The sequence below is a fragment of the Ahaetulla prasina genome, chromosome 6, assembly GCF_028640845.1.
Source record: "Ahaetulla prasina isolate Xishuangbanna chromosome 6, ASM2864084v1, whole genome shotgun sequence".
NCBI classification, from domain to species: Eukaryota; Metazoa; Chordata; class Lepidosauria; order Squamata; family Colubridae; genus Ahaetulla; species Ahaetulla prasina.
In genome coordinates, this window is record NC_080544.1 from 106695289 (window position 1) to 106716541 (window position 21253).

At 43.4% G+C, this 21253-nt stretch overlaps 1 protein-coding gene across 2 annotated transcripts in view; it reads left to right on the plus strand.

Annotated features, from left to right (window-relative positions):
* CLCN2 (chloride voltage-gated channel 2) overlaps positions 1 to 19309 on the plus strand; it is a 171996-nt gene extending 152687 nt beyond the window's left edge. For both annotated transcript variants that reach the window (XM_058188482.1, XM_058188483.1), the window contains 4 exons: positions 2675 to 2713; positions 11190 to 11294; positions 13283 to 13369; positions 16552 to 19309. In XM_058188482.1, coding sequence (XP_058044465.1) covers positions 2675 to 2713; positions 11190 to 11294; positions 13283 to 13369; positions 16552 to 16746 — 426 coding nt within the window. In that variant the 3' untranslated portion in view covers positions 16747 to 19309. The remainder of the gene's footprint in view (positions 1 to 2674; positions 2714 to 11189; positions 11295 to 13282; positions 13370 to 16551) is intronic.
* Positions 19310 to 21253: the final 1944 nt, after the last annotated feature.

Here is a 21253-nt window from a genome sequence, read left to right on the forward strand (position 1 = left end):
AGTTAAGTGGATCTGGCTTGCCCGTTGCCTTTGCTTGTCAGAAGGGCGCAAAAGTGGATCACGTCACGTGACCTCCCCCTCCTGCCCTGGACATTGCGACCGTCATAAATATGAACCGGTTGCCAAGTGCCCGAATTTCAATCGCACGGCCACAGTCTCAATGGTCGTTAAGTGTGAAAAACCGTCACACGTCACTTTTTTCACGTGCTGTTCTATCTTCGAATGGTCACTAAATGAATGGATGTAAGTCGAGGACTACCTGTATGGCCACAATCCGGTACCTTCAGCACAGTTCCGCCTCTCATCCTGATTCTCTTTTTGTGTTAGCGGTAGCTGAAAAAAAATCTTCTCTTTCGGTTGATTTATTTAACGCCATGTCCTCTGGAACAACCAATCCTAAATATTTCTTGCCTTCATCCCCGCCTCAGAATTGCTAGCTTCCCTGCCTCCTTTCCATCTTTCTATCCCGAAAATAAATCTGCATCATGAAAGTGATTTTTTTGGGGGGGTGATTTTCTGCCAGTCTCTTAAGAAGATGGCGAAAGAGAGGTTGAAATAGAGACAATCCCGCTGGGTGAATGTTGGCCGTTTAAGGGCTTTTATCCCCCTTTGGTTGACGATGTCTCGTCTTCTTGCAAGGAACATATGAAAGAAACTTGTGGGCTCACGGTATGCCTTTCCCGAAGAGAAATCAATTCAACAAGCGTAGCTCTTTGCAGCTCAGCCTTTATTGTGATATACACAGTGACGCAGTCCTGCTGCTAAAGATGCTAATACAACGTTAGTCTGTATTGACGGAAGCATCAAATAACCCAGTTGCTGCCCTGGATCTTTTGCAAAAAGTCCTGCGTATGATTCAAGGCACCAATGCAAGCCACGAGGTGAAAGTCTAGGTACCTGGGAGAAGATAAGAGTCAGGGGGTCCTTGCGCTACATTCACATGATATACGTAACCTGGTTACTGATTTAATCCAATGATGGTATTCAACCGGTTCGGACAGGTTCGAGCGAACCGGTAGTGGTGACCTGTATGGGTGGCCGCCCCGGCCGTCCTATTTAGCCACGTTGTTAGCTTTGGAAGTCATATTAGGCCGGAAGCTTCCGTGCTGCCATTTTCTCATGTGGGAGTAGGAGGGGGGATTTAGTAAATTTAGTAGACATAATAGCATTCTTCCTGTCGGTCAAGGTCAGGCCAATCCTGTATCTGGAGGAGGAGTGGTCGGAGTGCTGTCTCGAGATGGGACGGATGGCGATTGGAGCATGTGATCGACTGTGGAGTGAGGGGATGGTTTTGGGGGGTTTTGATTTCCTGAGTGAAAATCCGGACCTCTCAGATTCGGGTTTTCCCAGACGTGCCAATTTACCTATCCTAGTAAATAGAACTTCAAAAAATACTTGCTTCAGAGTTTTTAATTGGAGTTGGGTTTTTTTTCTGGTACGCTGACACATGTTTCCTAAGGCGCACGCATGAGCAGAAGGCCCACGCATGCGCAGAAGGCGCGCACTCACATTTTCAGTGTGCGGCAAAATTATGTGAAACCCCCTCTGATGTAATCCATAATGTGGGCTTGCACAGTGCATTAAACCAGGGGTTTCCAACCTTGGAAACTTTAAGACTTGTGGACTTCAACTCCCAGAATCCCTCAGCCAGCAAAGCTGGCTGAGGAATTCTGGGAGTTGAAGTCCACAAGTCTTAAAGTTACTTAAGGTTGGAGACCCCTGCATTAAACCATAAGCTAACCCAACAGCTGGGGACTTTGCACAGCAGACTAGTGCAGGGTCTGCTCTTACATGTAGGCCTCGACTTACAATCACAAACGAGGTCAGATTTTCAGTTGCTAAGCAAGGCCGTTCATAAGTGAGTCCCGCACCGTGTTAACGACCTTTTATGCCACGGCTGTTAAGCGAATTACTGCTGTTAAGTGAATGGCATTCTTGGTTTTATAAACAGAGGCATAGCGTCAACATCAGGTGACGTATTAGTACCGCTTTACAAAGCCTTAGTAAGGCCACACCTGGAATACTTACATCCAGTTTTGGATGCCACATTACAAAAAAAGATGTTGAGACTTTGCCAAGTGCAAAGAAGAGCAACTCAGATGATTGAAGGCCTGGAGTCTAGAGAAAAGAAGGACTGGGGTGACATGATAACCGTTTTCCACTATTTGAGGGGCTGCCACAAAGACGAGGGAGTTAAGTTATTCTCCAAAGCTCCTGAAGGCAGGACAAGAAACAGTGGATGGAAACTAATCAAGGAGAAAAGCAACCTGGAATTAAGGAGAAACTTCCTAACAGTGAGGACAGTTATCCAGTGGAACAACTTGCCACCAGAAGTTATGGGCTGCTCCAACACTGGAGGTTTTTAAGAAGGGACTGGACAGCCATTTCTGGGGGAGGGAAGGCAAGGGTGAAAAACATTCCTAAGTTGCTTTTTTCAGTGCCGTTGTAACTTCGAACGGTCACTAAATGAACTATTATACGGTAAGTCCAGGACCTCCTGTAGTTCTCGTGCCAGTTCCTGATTCTCCTCATTTGACTGCAGTCTCTACCCCTTTGTCACCAGTTCAGCCAGCTGGGCCTCCCCTCCTTCCGCTGCCAGTCACACCCTGCTGGGTCCCTTTCCCCACATACATGGCTGTGGTAAATGTCCCTCCTTTCTTTGTTTCTCTTGCAGGAGGAATTCGATCCGGTTAGCGAGATGACTCCAACTGAGGTAAGGTTCTGGTAGTCCCCAGTTTTGACCGAGGTGCTCCAACTTTGAATGGAGAAGCATTCCTGCCACCCTCCTTTGCAAATGCTCACAGAAATAAGTCTAGTTTGTGACTGGATAGCCGCCTTCTTCTCCTTCTCATTCTCCTTCTTCTTCTTCTTCTTTTTCTTCTTCTTCTTCTTCTTCTTCTTCTTTTTCTTCTTCTTCTCCTCCTCCTCCTCCTCCTCCTCCTCCTCCTCCTCCTTCTTCTTCTTCTTCTTCCTCCTCCTCTTCTTCTTCCTCTTCCTCTTCCTCCTCTTCCTCTTCTTCCTCTTCCTTCTTCCTCCTTCTCCTCCTCCTCCTCCTCCTCCTTCTTTTCCTCCTCTTCTTCTTCTTCCTCTTCCTCTTCTTCATCTTCTTCCTCTTCCTCTTCTTCTTCCTCCTTCTCCTCTTCCTCTTCCTCCTCCTCCTTCTCCTCCTCCTCCTTCTCCTCCTCCTCTTCTTCTTCCTCTTCCTCTTCTTCCTCTTCTTCTTCCTCCTTCTCCTCTTCCTCTTCCTCCTCCTCCTCCTCGTCTTCTTCCTCCTCCTTCTCCTCCTCCTCCTTCTGCCATATCCATCATCATTGGATATTGGCCATCATGTTGGCAGTCCTATTTTTTATCAACAGCCACACAAAAAAGTGCTGCTGAGTTTTGTCCAAACCAGTCCCTTAAAATTTGAAGCCAGGATGTTCTTCTTCTACCTGGACCTCATTAGCCTTCGTTGGAAGAAATGTCCATTGGGGTTCAGTTCCAAGTGGGGAGAAAGACACTGGAAACATGGAGACTACTTGGAAAGATGGTTTAATGGTGGATGGGACCACATGGTTTTGAGGTCCTGGGCGAACAAGAACATGGCTGAGACAGAGAGATTTATACCTTCTGTTGGGCTTTGAATTTGAGCTTGTATTCTGATTGGTTGTCAGACTGCCATGGGGCCATGCAAGAGTAACTTTGTAGGTTGTCTTTTTAAGTCCCAGCCTTGGTTGACTCCTACTGGGTGATGATGTAATGAAAGGGCTTTGGGCAATTCTTACATCCTACTGGGTGATGATGTAATGAAAGGGCTTTGGGTAATTCTTACTATGGCTCTGCCTGAAGGAGATAGATCTTTGTTATGTAGAATAGACTGGCCCAGGCCTTTATGGCCCATTGACAAAGGGGTGGGGGGGCTGAGTTTCTGCTTCCCTTTTAGGGGAAATATTCTGCCCTTTTAATATTTCCTAAAATATCTCATTTCCCTCGGGGAGGGGTGGGTGCTAACTTCCTACACTTGCAAGATTGTGCTATTATATTTCAATAAAGTATGGTTTTCGTCTACCTGTAGAGTTGATTCTCAGGTCTAGTCCACCTAGGTGGGTCTGACAGCTTTTTATTAAATCAACCCAGTTGTTTTCTTGCATCTGGGGGGAAAATAAGGACTTTATCTCCTCTTTCTTGATTTTTCCTGAACTGGAGAGGATTGCAATTGAACCTTGGACCATGTGCAAAACAGGCTCTGTGCCATTGATGGAGCATGAGATGGCTACAATTGCCTTACTCAAGAAGTACTGGGAACAATCTGATAACGCGCTGTCCATAAAGATCTCGGATAGGTAGCAAATAATTAACAAGCAGAAGCCTTTGAGCTTCTGGTTTGTCTTATTTGTTGCTAAGAGCTGGGGGAAAAGCTTGCCTGTGGTTGCACTAATTAGGCTTTCTCTTAATCACCTACCTATCCGCTTTAAATTATTCGCACACTGGCTGCGATCAAACAAAACACTTAGCCAGATAAAGACCTCGCAGATAATTCACACGACTTGCAAAATGTGATTAGAATTGCTTTTTTAAAAAAAAATCTACAGCTTCACCTCTGCAAATCTAGCCTGTGTCTGATTATTCCAAAAATTATGAAACCCCCAAATAGGTTAACTCTGGAACCAAAACTGAAGCATATTATCTGGAAACAGTCACGTCTTCCAAAGTCGGCATGCTGCAGTAATTAGGATTTTAAAATTAATACAAGGGAGATTCAAGTTTTAGGTCCCTTCAGGCATGATTTTCAGACTTTATGCCCATCTGTAGTACTTCCCTTAATATGTTAAACGTTAGACCCAGGTTAACAAATCTCAATAGAATAGAATAGAATAGAATAGAATAGAATAGAATAGAATAGAATAGAATAGAATAGAATAGAATAGAATAGAATAGAATAGAATAGAATAGAATAACCGAATGGAATGATATGGTATGGTATGGTATGGAATGGAATGGAATGGAATGGAATGGAATGGAATGGAATGGAATGGAATGAGGTAGGGTAGGATAGGATAGGATTGGATAAGATAGGATAGGATAGAATAGAATAGAATGGAATGGAATGGAATGGAATGGAATAGAATGAGGTAGGGTAGGATAGGATAGGATAGGATAGGATAGGATAGGATAGGATAGGATAGGATAGGATAGGATAGGATAGAATAGAATAGAATAGAATAGAATAGAATATTCTTTATTGCCCAAGTGTGATTGGACATACTAGGATAGGATAGGATAGGATAGGATAGGATAGGATAGGATAGGATAGGATAGGATAGGATAGGATAGAATAGAATAGAATAGAATAGAATAGAATAGAATAGAATAGAATAGAATAGAATAGAATGTTCTTTTTTTTTTTTTTTATTGAAAGAGTTTTAAAAAAAACAAAAACATTTTTCCCCTTTTTTCCCCCTCCCCCCCCCAAAAAAACAAAAACAAAACATCCCCCTCCCTCCCCCACCCCCGGCTTCCCGGGTCAATCACAAGGTAAAGTCCAATCCAAATAACCACATCCAAAGCTTTTCGTCTCCCAACCCCCTCCCCATTACATAAAATAACTTTCTAATTATTCAAAGGCAATCTGATATTTCTTAATCTGATATCTGTTTTGTAGATAATCAATCCATTTTTTCCATTCAATTAAATATCTTTCCTGCGTATTGTCTTTTAAAAACGCTGAGATTTTAGCCATCTCAGCCAAGTTAATAACTTTCAATATCCATTCTTCTATTGTAGGTATCTCTTCTTTCTTCCAGTATTGTCCAATCAACAGTCTTGCTGCTGTTATTAAGTTCAAAATCAGTTTAGTCTCAATCCCTGTACAATCCATTATAATTCCCAAAAGGAAAAATTGTGGCAGGAACTTTATCTTCTTCTTCAGTACATTTTGAATAATCCACCAAATTCTTATCCAAAAGACCTTAATTTTCTTGCAAGTCCACCAAATATGAAAATATGTAGCATCATCACAATCACACCTCCAACATTTCGCTTGGATATTAGGATACATACATGATAATTTTTTGGGATCTAAATGCCATCTATAAAACATCTTATAAAAATTTTCCTTAAATTCTGTGCTTGTGTAAACTTAACATTTCTAACCCAAATTTTCTCCCATGTTTCCAACATTATTGGTTCCTGAATATTCTGTGCCCATTTTATCATACAATCCTTTACCAAATCCTTTTCCGAATCTATTTCAAGCAACACATTATACAATCTCTTTATATGCTCCTGGGTCTGATTTCTAATTTGCTTTATTAAATTTTCCTCCCTTTGCATTATACCAATTTTTTGATCTTCTTTCCATCTAGCACTTATTTGCCCATATTGAAACCAAGTATAATTCCTCCCTTCTTCATTTAATACCTGTAATGATTTTAATTGCAATCTACCTCCTTCAGCATACAAAAGTTCTTTATATGTAATCATTTCCTGTTTCTGTTCTATATTTATATTCTCTATTGCATGTCTAGGGCTCGCCCATATAGGAATCTTATAATCTAATTTATAGGAATATTTATTCCAGACCCGCAAAAGAGCACTTCTCAACACATGATTCTTAAAAGCCCTATCCACTTTTTTCCCATAAAATAAGTACGCATGCCATCCATATAACAAGTCATAACCTTCTATATTCAAAATTCTTTCCTCTGTTAAGTTAAACCAGTCACTTATTACTGAAAGGGTTACTGCTTCATAATATAGTTTAAAGTTAGGCATTCTTAAACCACCTCTTTCCCGTGAATCCTGTATTATTTTCATTTTAACCTCGCCTTTTTACCCTGCCATATAAATTTATTAATCCCACTCTGCCAATCTTCCAAATTTTTATCCTTTTTAATTATAGGTATCATCTGGAACAGAAACAAAATCTAGGTAACACATTCATTTTAATAGCCGCAATCCTTCCCAATAGGGATAACTGCAATTTCTTCCAGCCATTCATATCATTCTGAACTTTTTGCCATAGCAAGTCATAATTATTCTTATAAAGTTTCTTGTTCGATGAGCTAATATAGACCCTAAATATTTAACCTTTTTTACTACCTCAAATCCTGTCATTTCCTCTAGTTTTTGTTTCTGTTGTATAGACATATTTTTAATTATCACTTTTGTTTTATTCTGATTTATTTTAAATCCTGATACCTTTCCATATTTATCAATTACTTCCAACAAAATCTACTTGAATTTATAGGATTCATTAACGTAACCACTACATCATCTGCAAAAGCTCTAACTTTGTACTCATATTGTCTAATCTTAATTCCCTCTATTTTCATTAATTCTCGTATTTTATCTAATAATGGTTCCAGAGTCAAAACAAACAATAATGGTGATAAGGGACATCCCTGTCTTGTTCCTTTCGCAATCTTAATAACTTCTGTCAAACTACCATTTACTATAATCTGTGCTGTTTGCTCTCCATAAATCGCTTTAATTATTCTAATAAAACAGTCTCCAAATTGCATTTTCTCTATTAATTTAAATAAAAAATCCCAATGCAATCGATCAAAGGCTTTCTCTGCATCCAAAAAAATAAGTGCCGCTGAAGTATTCTTCTTTTCCAAATATTCCAATATATTAATAATCTGTCTAACATTATTCCTCATCTGCCTCCCTTTTATAAAACCAGATTGATCAGTATGAATTCTTTGTTGTAAAACTAACATTAATCTATTTGCTATTATTTTTACAAAAATCTTATAATCATTATTTAAAAGTGAAATCGGCCTATAGTTACCAGGTTTAGAGCAGTCTTGCTCCTCTTTCGGTATCAGTGAAATAAAAGATGTTTTCCATGACGGGGGTATTCCACTCCTAATTGTATCTGATTAAATAATTCTTTAAGTGGGCCTAATATTTCATCCTGTGTTTTTATAATAAGTTGCTGTAAGACCATCTGTACCAGGGTTTTCCCATTTTAATTGTTTAATTGCCTCCACTATTTCTCCAGTAGCTATCGGCCGGTTCAGCTCCTCCCTCTGTTCTAATGTTAGAATATTCACCTTATAATCTTTCAAATAATCATAAATGTCCCTATCCAATATTTTGTCTTTTGCATATAGTGCAGTATAAAATTCTGAGAATGCCTTTTTAATTTTATCCTGTTGATATCTCTTTACCTTTATATTCTATTTTTTGTATGACACGTGCTTTCTGTTTCTTCCTTAAATTATATGCCAACCATCTCCCAGGTTTATTTGCATTACAAAAGGTATTATGTTTAGCATATTGTATATTCGTTGCCACCTGGTCTGCCATTAACATATTAAATTGACTCTGTAATATTTTTATAGCCTCTTTAAGTTTATGATCTTGTGGGTTTTGAATTAATAACTGTTGCTTCCTTTGAATTTCTTCTTCCAAATATCTACGCTGCTTTTGTTTATTATTCCTTTGCCTGTTGTCCAAATAAATCAATATCCCTCTAATAAACGCTTTGCTCGCTTCCCACACAGTTCCTATAGGTGTCCCTTTGTACATATTAAAATCAAAAAATTCTTTTAACTGTTTCTTACAATAAGTTACATTATCCTCATATCTAAACAGATTTTCATTCAACCTCCATGTTCTACCACCTTTTTTCCCTTGTAATAATTCCATCCATACTGGGCTATGGTCAGTTAAACACCTCGAAAATATCTTCGTTTTCTTCACCCTAGAAAGCAGAATAGAATGTTCTTTATTGGCCAAATGTGATTGGACACACAAGAAATTTGTCTCCAGTGCAGAAGCTGTCAGTTTACAGTACATAGAAGCATCAAAAATGATAAATGATAAATCATAAGATACTGTCATAAAGCATAAGACACAAACAACAGTGATAGTCATAAGCTAATCAATAGGAGTAGGTAATAGGAAGAATGAGAAAGGTAATAGCAATACAACCCTATTCACATAGTTAGATATCCATAGGCATAAGACAATGCTGTGGGAGTTAGGTGTTTAGCGGAGTGATGATATGGGGTGGAGGGGAATTGTCTTTGTGTCTTAGTTGTTTTGGCATGCAATGCCCTATAGCGGCATCCTGAGGGGAGAAGTTGAAAGAGTTTATGTCCAGGATGTGAGGGGTCTGATGTTTTCTCAGCCTTGCTTTCTGATCCTTGTAAGTATACAGGTCCTCAATGGAAGGCAGGCTGGTTGCAGTTGTTGTTTTTCTGCAATCTTAACTATCCATTGAAGTCTGTACCGGTTCTTGTTGGTTGCTGTACCAAACCAGACAATTACAGAAATACAAAGGACAAGACTCAATAAAACTGTAACTGATAAAACTGTATCAACAGCTCCTGGGGCAGTCTGAACTTTCTGAGTTGACGCAGGGAGTGCCTTTTTAATGATGGTTTCCGATGCTAGGTGTCGTGGGAGATTACAGAAGCCAGAAACTTGACGGTTTCTAACTGGCTTTGTTGTCTTACATCAGGGGGGTCAAACTCAATTTCATTGAGGGATGCATCAGGGTTGTGTTTGACATGAAGGGTGGGTAGGGGGGGGCGCGTCAGGGGTGAAATGCTCCCAGTTCGGACCGGATCACCAGTAGCGATGACGGCGGGTGGTTCGGAGAACCGGTAGCAAAAATCCCTCCTCCTCCCCCCCCGCCCAAGCCCAGCTGAGCCGCGCGATCATCAGAGATGGTTTTTTTTTTACTTTTAAAAGCATTTTTTCTTCGGCTGAAGAAATCGCGCGATCGCTGGCTCAGCTGGGATCGTCAGAACCTTTTAAAAGCATTTTAAAAGCATCGGCGAAAGAGGTTGTAAAAAATGCTTTTAAAAGGTTCTGACGATCAGGCAACTCAGCTAGGATTGTCAGAACCCTTTAAAAGCATTTTTTCTACAGCAAAAGGGGTTGTAGAAAAAAATGCTTTTAAAAGTTAAAAAAAAAGGTGGCTACGTCCACCCAGTCACATTACCCACCACCACCGAGCCACGCCCACAGAACCGGTAGTAACAAATTTTACATTTCACCGCTGCGGAGCGTGGTCAGTGTGGCCATGGCCAGCTCGACGTCACTCATGTTGGGGGCGCGTATGGTGGCCCAAGCGCTCTGCTAGCGAAAACGGGCTCCCGAGCTCCATTTTCAGCTGCGATGGCCAGCAAAAACGAGAGTTCGGGAGAGTTGCGGGCGGCCCTCCCGAGCTCCATTTTCATGGCAGAGGCACTGCGGGCCGGTCCTTCGCTGTTTCCAGGGCAGCTCTGTGGGCCAGATCTAAGCACCCTGCAGTTCGAATCCGGACCCCGGGCCTTGAGTTTGACACCCCTGCCTTATATCATAAGAAGTGATAGAACAGGAAAACCTACTAAAATTTCTCCTAAAATCTACGAGCATCTCTATAGTTTTAAGCATTTTCAGCTTCAGCTCCAGATTGTTCTGGCTGTACCGCAGGGGCAGTTCAACTTCCTGTCTGTATGCAGACCTATCGTGTCCCCCTCCCCCTCCGACGACCGGGTCTAGGAAGTCCGTATCAAGCATGGCAACAAAGCCTCTGCAGCTTTGCCAAATTCCTTCCAGATTTCTCAGGACAGGCAGGAATCCAAGTTGTGACTTCAGCAAACTAGATGAGACTTTGCTTGACTCAAAGTTGGAATGCCAAAAGCGGGTCCTTTATATAGGCTGTGGGGTGTGGCTCCATGACTCAGCATTTATCCAGGCCTGCCCCTCCCTTCCTTCTGCTGGCGCCGCCTCCCAGATCTCCAGAAGCGAGGATCCTCCCACTTTGAATTGTCTTCTGCTGTTTGAGAAAGGGAGGGGTCAGAAGGAGTAGGCCCGAGTAATTCCAATCCGTGGCTGACTTCCTCTGATGGCTGAGCCAAAGGAACACACGCCGTATGAGTGAGGTTTGTTTGTTCATTCCTGACATCCTGTCCGGGCATGGGGCCAGGGCCGGGGGCTGGAGGCATGACAGGCTGTTCATCTTAATTATCAGACTCAGAGTCTGATAGCAGACCCGGAACGAGACGGGAGGGGCCCGGCTGAGGAGAGGAGGGAGGACGAGGCACAACACAACCCATGACCATCTACAATAAGAGAATCGCTCATTGGTGGAACTTGGTTGAACGGTTGACGTTCAGGGGAAAATATTGAAGATATACAGTAAATGCAATAAAAAAAATATCAGCGTGAGTTAGCCTGCTGCATTAATGCATCTCCCGCATTTGTAGGTGATGGAATGGGAGGAGCGACAACTCGATCAGCTGGTCAACTTCAACAACTGCAAGATTGATCCGGCTCCCTTCCAGCTGGTAGAACGGACTTCTTTGCACAAGGTAAGGCCAGAAGCAGAGCTGGGAGATTTATTAGGTAGTCCTCGACATAGCACCACAATAGGAGCTCAACATTTCCATCGCTAAGCAAGACAGTTGCTAAGGGAGCTGTGCCCCGTTTTATGGCCTTTTTGCCACCATTGTTAAGCAAATCGCTGCCGTTGCTAAATGAATTATGTGGCTGTTAAAACGAATCTGGTTTCCCCCGATTGTCTTTGCTTGTTGGAAGCCGGCTGGGAAGGTTACAAATGGTGATCGCACGACCTTGGGACAATGCAGCTGTCAAGGTCAGCTGCCAAGCATTTTGATCACGTGACCATCAACGGTAAGTGTGAGAACTGGTCATAAATCCCATTTTTCAGTGCCGTTATAACTTTCAACAGTCATTAAACAATGGTCGCAGGTCAAGGACTACCTGTAAACAGCCATTCATCAGTAACTTAATCTTCCAGAAATCTGCCAAGTTCTCTTTGAAAGCCATCTAAATCACCCAACACACTCACTAGGAGCTAATTCGTCACTTTACAATGTGGCATGGAAATAAATGCTTCCTTTAATTGGTTCTAAATATTCCTAGGTTTCTGTAGGGAGGGACATCTAAAGAGTCAAGATGGTGCCATAACTATGCTGTCACAATGCACATAAAACAGGCCTGAGACTTCAATGTTGAGTTGGATTGAGTTGGATTTAATTGGGTTGGGTTGGACTGAGTTGGGTTGGATTGAGTTGGATTGGGTTGGATTGGACTGGACTGGACTGAACTGTTGAATTGAATTGAATTGAATTGAATTGAATACTTGGCCAAGTGTGATTAGATAAGGTAAAGATAAAGGTTCCCCTCGCACATATGTGCTAGTCGTTCCCGACTCTAGGGGGTGGTGCTCAACTCCGTTTCAAAGCCGAAAAGCCAGTGCTCTCCGAAGATATCTCCGTGCTCATGTGGCTGGCATGACACAACGCCAAAGGCGCACGGAACGCTGTTACCTTCCCACCAAAGGTGGTCCCTATTTTTCTACTTGCATTTTTTACGTGCTTTCGAATTGCTAGGTTGGCAGAAGCTGGGACAAGTAACGGGAGCTCACCCTGTTACGCAGGGTTATAGCGGGATTCGAACCGCTGAACTGCCGACCTTTCAATTGACAAGTTCAGCGTCTTAGCCACGTTAGATACACAAGGAAATTTGTCTCCAGTATAGAAGCACTCAACATACTTGCAAAGCAACAAGGAGAATAATAACAACAATAATAATGCCAATAAAAGGGGAAAGTGAAGAAGACAATAAAAGAGTATAAATAATACCACTACAGCCAAACTGTATGGGTTGATTTATTTATTTATTTATTATTTAAATTTTTATACCGCCCTTCTCCCGAAGGACTCAGGGCGGTTCACAGCCTGATAAAAAATACAAAATAATACAATATAAATACGATTAAAATATAATTAAAAAACTTATTAAATTGGCCACGGTTAAAATTTAGAATAAAAACCCATTAAAAACCCATAAATTTAAAAACTAACCCAGTCCGGCGCAGATGAATAGGTGAGTTTTAAGCTCGCGACGAAAGGTTACACAGATACACAGACAGTATGCATTAAACAGTACTATGAGAATTAGATCTTCAACAGAATGATGGCCGGAGGGGGGAAAACTGTCCCTGTGTCTAGTGGCCCTGGCATTTTGACTCCTCTGCACCCACATTTAGTTTTATTAGATACCTGTATTTGTTAACGCTGCAAGAAGAATGGAAGTCCGCTAGTCTCTCCAAATTTTACACAGCATCCAAGATTTTATGGCTCTTATTCACAGAGAGGGAGAGGGAGAGAGGGAGGGAGGGGGAGAGAGGGAGAGAGACTTAGTTGCATTGTTGACATCAGTGTGCCATGGTCAAAGTCCTCCTTTACATTGATTTGAAGATGTGGATGGAGCGTGTGGGTGCTATTTTTCTGTACGTTGCGATACCCAGCTGGGATGTTTCCATCTCTTCCAGACACACACCATCTTCTCCCTCTTGGGAGTGGACCAAGCTTACGTCACCAGCATCGGGCGCCTGATTGGCGTGGTGTCCCTCAAGGAGGTGAGTAGCACTTAGAAGGATCCCCCCAAGAATCCTGACACTTCAGAGGTTCGCATTGATTTTGTCTAACGTCGTGCCATGTCCTATACATGCCATGTCCTATACATGTCCTATAGACAATAGGCAAAGGAACAATAAACAAAGGCAGCGTAGATATTTGGAAGAAGAAATTCAAAGGAAGCAACAGTTATTAATTCAAAACCCACAAGATCACAAACTTAAAGAGGCTATAAAAATATTACAGAGTCAATTTAATATGTTAATGGCAGACCAAGTGGCAACGAATATACAATATGCTAAACATAATACCTTTTGTAATGCAAATAAACCTGGGAGATGGTTGGCATATAATTTAAGGAAGAAACAGAAAGCACGTGTTATACAAAAAATAGAATATAAAGGTAAAGAGATATACCAACAGGATAAAATTAAAAAGGCATTCTCAGAATTTTATACTGCACTATATGCAAAAGACAAAATATTGGATAGGGACATTTATGATTATTTGAAAGATTATAAGGTTAATATTCTAACATTAGAACAGAGGGAGGAGTTGAATCGGCCGATAGCTACTGGAGAAATAGTGGAGGCAATTAAACAATTAAAAATGGGGAAAACCCCTGGTACAGATGGTCTTGAAGTCCACGTATATTAAGTGAGACCTACCTGTGCCAAAGCCTAAGCAATTCTGACACCTGTATATGTACACACAGAATAACCAGATATTAGAATTACAAGATAACTGCCTGATATACAGAGGTCTGATAAGCACCTCTGTATATGACACAGCTAAAGAAATGAGACTTTTGCAGTCTGGTGCTGGAGAAGACTCCTGCGAGTCCCTTGGACTGTAAGACAATCAAACCGGTCAGTCTTAGTTTATTTAGATTTAGATTTTTATACCGCCCTTCTCCCGAAGGACTCCCGAAGGACTCAGTCCTAGAGGAGATCAACTCTGACTGCTCTTTAGAAGGCCAGATCCTGAAAATGAAATTCAAATCCTTTGGCCACCTAATGAGAAGGAAGGACTCACTGGAGAAGAGCCTAATGCTGGGAAAGATTGAGGGTAAAAAAAGAAGGGGACGACAGAGAACGAGTTGGCTGGATGGAGTCACTGAAGCAGTAGGCGTGAGCTTAAATGGACTGATCGTAGAGGACAGGAAGGCCTGAAGGAACGTTGTCCATGAGGTCGCCAGATTTGGATTTCAGCAGGTTCTGACCAGTTCTGGAGAACCAGTAGCGGAAATTTTGAGTAGTTCGGAGAACCGGTAAATGCCACCTCTGACTGGCCCCGCCCCCATCTATTCTCTGCCTCCCGAGTCCTAGCTGATTGGGAGAAAATGGGGATTTTGCAGTAATTTTCCCCTGGAGTTGGGTGGGAATGGAGATTTTGCAGTAACCTTCCTCAGCCATGGCCACCTAGCCATGCCCACCAAACCATGCCACGCCCACCAAGCCACACTCACAGAACCGGTAGTCAAAATATTTGGAACCCACCACTGGGGGTCGCGATGGGTCGGACACGACATCGCAAATAACAACAACAACAACAAATATCACACAGCTATCTTGTAATTCTAATATGAGAATCATTAAATATCATTTAAACAGGGATTTTTCTCACAGGAAACAGATATCAGTTTTCATAACGTTATTCTTTGCCGAATTATTATTCTTTAACAGATACGGCATAGAATTTATACCAATTCAAATCCAAGCCCTTCACTTTCTTGTCACAGCACTTGCCCTCATGAAAATAAAATCTGATTTCCCGCCCCCTCCACTTGTCCTGTGTCTGTCCTTTGAAGACGGATGCATCTCATAGTCTTTGCATTTCTGCCATCTCCTTAGCCCAGGGGTCGGCAACCTTAAACACTCAAAGAACCACAAAGGTCCTAACCAGAAGCCCCCCATTCAATTCTGGAGCCGACCGAAAGTCCAGTTCCCCCACCATAGAGTCTTCTCCTAGAGCGGCATCCTTTTTCCTCTACCTGTCCTAACTGAAAGCCCTATCAAGTGTGGAGCCGACCAATGACAGGGAGCCGCAGCAGAGGGATGATAGAGCCACATGCGGCTCTAGAGGCGCGGGTTGCTGACTCCTGCCTTAGCCAATGCTCACAAAAATAAGTCTAGTTTGTGACTGGGTAGCCACTGATAGGCTCTGCACAGGTATAAAATCAAGGTTCGATTCCTGGTACCAGCCCTTTAATAAAAAGCAGGAGGTTTTATGTGGAGACTTGATTTTCATAATCTCTCTTCCCCACCTAGCTGTTTGCTAGGGACTAGATTTTTTTTATTATTAAATTTATAGCAATAGCGCTTAGATTAAATTTATAGCAATAGCACTTAGGCTTATATACCGCTCCACAGTGCTTTATAGCCCTCTCTGAGTGGTGTACAGAGTCAGCATATTGTCTCCAAATATTTGAGTCCTCATTTTACCAACCTCGGAAGGATGGAAGGCTAAGTCAACCTTGAACCAATCAGGATCAAACTCCTGGCTGTGGATAGAGTCAGCCTGCAATACTGCATTCTAACCACTGCGTCACCAAGGCTCCTAAATTTATTTGCTGCCCATCTCACCCAGAGACAACTCTGGACGGCTTACAAACCTAAGCTAATACAATTTTCACCCAGTAGCAGTCACTGTGCTGAACTGGTTCGATTGAAGTCATAGTCCAGCAGGTTTTATGACCATCTTGTTGGGAAAGGCTCTTAGGACGACAGTTTCTGGTCCAAATAGGCAAGCATAGGTAGACCTCGAGCCTCAGTTGAGCCCAAAGAGTTCTGTCGCTAAGCGACAGTTGTTAAGTATGTTTTGCCCAGTTTACGAACTTTCTTGCCATAGTCATTAAGTGAATCACTGCGGTTGTTAACTTAGTCACTTGTAAAGTGAATCTGGTATCCTCATTGACTTACGGTCGCAAAAGGGGATCGCATAACCCCGGGACGCTGCAGCCGTCATAAATATGAGTCAGTTGCCAAGGGTCTGAATTTTGACTATGTGACCATAGGGATACTGCAGTGGTCCTAAGTGTGGGAAATGATCCTAAGTCTCGATTTTTTCAGGGCCGTTCTAGCTTCAAACGGTCGCTGAATGAACTGTTGTAAATTGAGGGCTACCTATATGGATTGGGTGAACGCTGCTCTCCCCCTTCATCCTTCCTTTTCCTCTCTTCCAGCTGCGCAAAGCCATTGAGGGTTCAGTCACTGCTAAAGGGGTGAAGGTGCGCCCCCCACTGGCGAGCTTCCGGGATAGCACCACCAGCAGCAGCGAGATGGAGGCCACCGAAATCCACCAGCTGTGGGATCGGCGGCAACGACACTCCATCCCTCGCGAGTTCAGCCCTTCTGAGAGCGACGACAAGTGCCAGTAACGTTGGGTGTGGGGAACCTGCCAACCGAGAGACGGTTCATCATTGCCATGCCTTGGCTGTTGCTCTCACAGCTGGGCCTCTTCTAAGGATGCCTTCAACATTCCAGCTTTGGAGACCTCAAGAGGACGATCTGTTCCTGGAATAAACTGGAGAATTGCCATCCAGAACCTTGAAGCTGGGCCCCCGGTGCCCCATTGGCACCATCCTTGGTCTCAGGGTTCATTGAAGACTTTACCTCCCCATTCTCCCATTGTCCCACTTTTCAAAAGCTCAGCTCCGCAAGAGCTGGTCAGATGAGGAGAAGGGAGGCTGATGGAGACACAGAAGGATACATGCAGGGAGTGGGGGAGGTATCTTTTCAAATACTCATCTCAACTTCTCCGTACAGGTTCCTTGTACTCCAAGTCTCGTGCATCTCACTCAGGCCACCTCCGAGCATGATTGAAGACTTCCTTCATCTGTTCTCAGCAGCTTCGAAGGTGGCCAGTCCTAGCTGGTTAAGCGTCTGTCTTCTTCGCTGCTGTGCCCCTTTTTTTTCAGGTTTGAAAGGAAGAGGGACTTTTCAGCATGGGTGGATGCCCTCGTGACATCTGTGGGCAGCTGTGCTGAAACCTCTGGGCTTCTCTCCCTGTGTCCTGAATCTTCCCCCTCAAATCTTCAGCGCTGACCCAGCCGTTGTTGGCCCCACGTTGGGCAATTTTCTGGAATGCTGACAGCCGTACTGTGTACGGCGAGTCCCGGTCTGTAGGAGAAATCCTAAATAATGAATGGGGTTTGGATGAGGGGGTTGTTGGTAGGGCTTGTGGGGCCCGAATAAAACAGACACTGGATTTCTTGAACTACTGAACTAGGCAACTCCCCCTTCCTCCCTACTGCCAGATCCTGGAATTCTTCCCTTCCGCCTTCCTCTCTCTGTGGAACCCACTCATGCTCGAATCCACAGGCAGAGGAGAGGGAAAGAAGGATGACTGTATGTACATACCGAAGATTTTTATACATATATATATCTATATTAATTTAATTACAGAAAAGAATACAAATAGAATTATATTATGAACCAAGGAGTGTCTGGTGTGTATCTAAGCCATAGACGGTTGTGTTGTAACCAAGGCCCAAGTAGTGATTACTAAACACAATTCAGTCCTCAACCAACTTATTTTATTAAAACAGCTGAGAATTAATTCATTCTCAGCTTCGTCCAAAACAGAATTCTTAATAACCAGTCTGTCGGCCTTATCACCAACCTTTGAAGTCTTTGGCAACCTGCCAAAGGCTTTTCTTGGCAAAACCCCCACAAAGTTTAAGAGATTCTGACAAGAAGCAATGGAATCAACGTTGCTTTTCTACAAAGAACCCAACGGCTCGTTGCTGCTCTTTTAAGTCTTATGGGAGTGGCCAATCATCTTCTGGCCTTACTCCCAAGTCGTCCTTTTTGCTTTAGCTGCTCTTTCCTTCTGGCAGCTCTTCGCATGCATGCACTAGGAACAGGCTCCTCCTGTTCCTCTGCCTCTCTGTTGTCTGCCTCTGGAGGCTCCGGAATCCATGCATTGCTCTCAGATGGCCCTGGCCCCACCTCAGCCTCCGACACACAGCCCTTTTCTGGGCCTTCCCCTGACTCCCGGACTGGCCCATTGGCCTCCTCAGCCTCCTCACTGTCCGACTTCGCTGCCAGGTCCGCAGGCTGCTGGTGGACCACAATAGGTTGCAGGAACCGAGCCTGGTTTGTTCATTGACATGGCCCAGATCACAACTAGGGTAAAGAGAAGGATGGGTGTCCGTATGAGCCTATTTAGCCTAAAGGTTAAGGCACCCGGCTGGAGATCATGAAACTATGAGTTCTAATCCCACTTTAGATATGAAAGTCAGTTTGGTGACTTGGGCCCATCACTAGGAGATTGTGAGTTCTAGTCCTGCTTTAGGCATGAAAGCCTGCTGGTTCCCCTGGCCAATGACCAGGAGACTGATTTCTAGTCCCACTTTAGGCATAAAAACAGTTGGATGACCTTGGGTGAATCATCAGGTGACTCTGAGTTCTAATCCCATTTTAGGCATGAAAGCCAGCTGGATGACTTTGGGCCAATCAACAGGAGACTATGAGTTCTAGTCCCATTTTAGGCATGAAATCTGGCTGGATGACTTGAGTCAATCACCAGGAGACTGTGAGTTCTAGTCCCACCTTAGGCACGAAAGGTTCCACTCAAAAGATTGAGAGTTCAATCCTAGGTAGCAGCAGATGTTTCGCTTCTAGTGCACAAAGAGAAAATATCTGCTGTGAGCTCTGTGGCATCAGAAAGGACATCCGGCCAGTAAACTCTCAGCCTCATCCAATCACCCCAATTCTATCCCAAATTAAGGGATTACAGAGTTGTAAAAAGGGAGGTGTTTTGTTTTTTTAAAAAAAATTCATGGTTAGATGGCTTTTATGTTATGCAGACCCAGCTAGGGTTCAATTCGGTCTATTGTGGGAACCCAGGAAGTGGGTTAAACTGATAACCCAGGTTAAAGATATTATGTGAATGTGTTCAATGTCTACTTTTCTTTTGGGGGTGGGGGGAAGAAACTCAGGATCCTTTTCAATAAATTATTTCTTCTCAGCTCTGATTTCCTCCATAAATTGATCTAGCCAGCCGAATCTTTCAGATAATCCACCCCACCCCCCCGCCCCAAATATCCCAGCTGGTGCAAACTAGTTAATAGCTAGGTGGAAGATGTCCCAAAATCCCAGATTTGGGGGAAAAAATATTGCTGAAGAATGTATTTGCAAATTCCCTCCATACAGTTGCTTAAAAAAAAAAAAAGAGTGTATCCTTGTAATCTCCCAGAATCACTGAGTTAAGACAATCCGAGTTTCCCATTGTTCCAGGGTTCCTAAACAGATGTACTTCGAGTTCTGAAAGGAGTCCAGAATCCACTAGAGATAGGTGGCCAATGAATATTTATTAACAATAAGAATGGGTACAGTCCCCAAACATCTGGAGCACCACTTGAAGACCTTCGGTATTGACAAAAATCACCATCGGTCAATTGCAAAAGGCAGCTTTATAGCTTACATCCTGAGACCATCCCCTTAACACGGGTGAAATCCAGCAGTTTCTGACAGGTTCTGGAGAACCGGTAGTGGAAATTTTGAGTAGCTCGGAGAACTGGCAAATACCACCTTTGGCTGACCCCAGAATGGGGAGGGAATGGAGATTTTGCTTCCTCCAGGAATGGAGTGGGAATGGAGATTTTGCAATAACCTTCCCCCAGGAGTGGGGAGGGAATGGGGATTTTGCAATATCATTCCCCCAGGAGTGGGGAGGGAATGGAGATTTTGCAATATCCTTCCCCCAGGAGTGGGGAGGGAATGGAGATTTTGCAATATCCTTTCCCCAGGAGTGGGGAGGGAATGGGGAGTTTGCAGTATCCTTCCCCCAGGAGTGGGGAGGGAATGGAGATTTTGCAATATCCTTCCCCCAGGAGTGGGGAGGGAATGGGGATTTTGCAATATCCTTCCCCCAGGAGTGGGGAGGGAATGGGGAGTTTGCAGTATTCTTCCCCCAGGAGTGGGGAGGGAATGGAGATTTTGCAATATCCTTCCCCCAGGAGTGGGGAGGGAATGGAGATTTTGCAATATCCTTCCCCCAGGAGTGGGGAGGGAATGGAGATTTTGCAATATCCTTCCCCCAGGAGTGGGGAGGGAATGGGGATTTTGCAATATCCTTCCCCCAGGAGTGGGGAGGGAATGGCAATTTTGCAATATCCTTCCCCCAGGAGTGGGGAGGGAATGGGGATTTTGCAATATCCTTCCCCCAGGAGTGGGGAGGGAATGGAGATTTTGCAGTATGCGGGCCCCAAAGCAAAAGCCAGCAACCATCTGCAGGGGGTATTGGAAGGCAAAAACCAGGGTTTGTTGATAAGAATAAAACTGCTGCCTCCAAAACTCCTTTGCTCCCTTATGAAGTCACAAGATTCAGTAGCACAATTCCCAGAAAATATATATATATATATCAGTGGGCAGCCTTGCTTTTAATCATTTGAATGAATCTCTTTTACAGTGTTGATTTAAAGCTTAATTACTGTAATTTACAATGCTAATCCGCTCCCCACTCTTTTATATACATAAACTTTCTGGATTCCTGCCTTGAACCAAAACAAGCACCCAAGGTTCCTTAGACCCCAACTTTTAATGGCAGCAATTCATTTAACAACGATAGCAAGGAAGATTGTAAAACGGGGCAAAACTCACATCACTTTCTTTACTTAGCAACAGAAATTTTGGCCTTCGACCATGGTTGTACGTCGAGAACTACCTATATTCAAGGGGAAATTGGTCCGCAATTTGTCGGGGATGGTGTGTAGGGTCTCCTGCTTGGGTGGGTGGGTGGGTGGGGTTGGATTAGATGACCTACAAGGTCCCTTCCAATTAACAATCTATGTATGTTATGATGCCAGCCTAAAACCCAGGTAGCCGGAGAGATTTATCTTTGCTGCCACCTACCCACCATCAAAAGTACTGCGCTCCTCC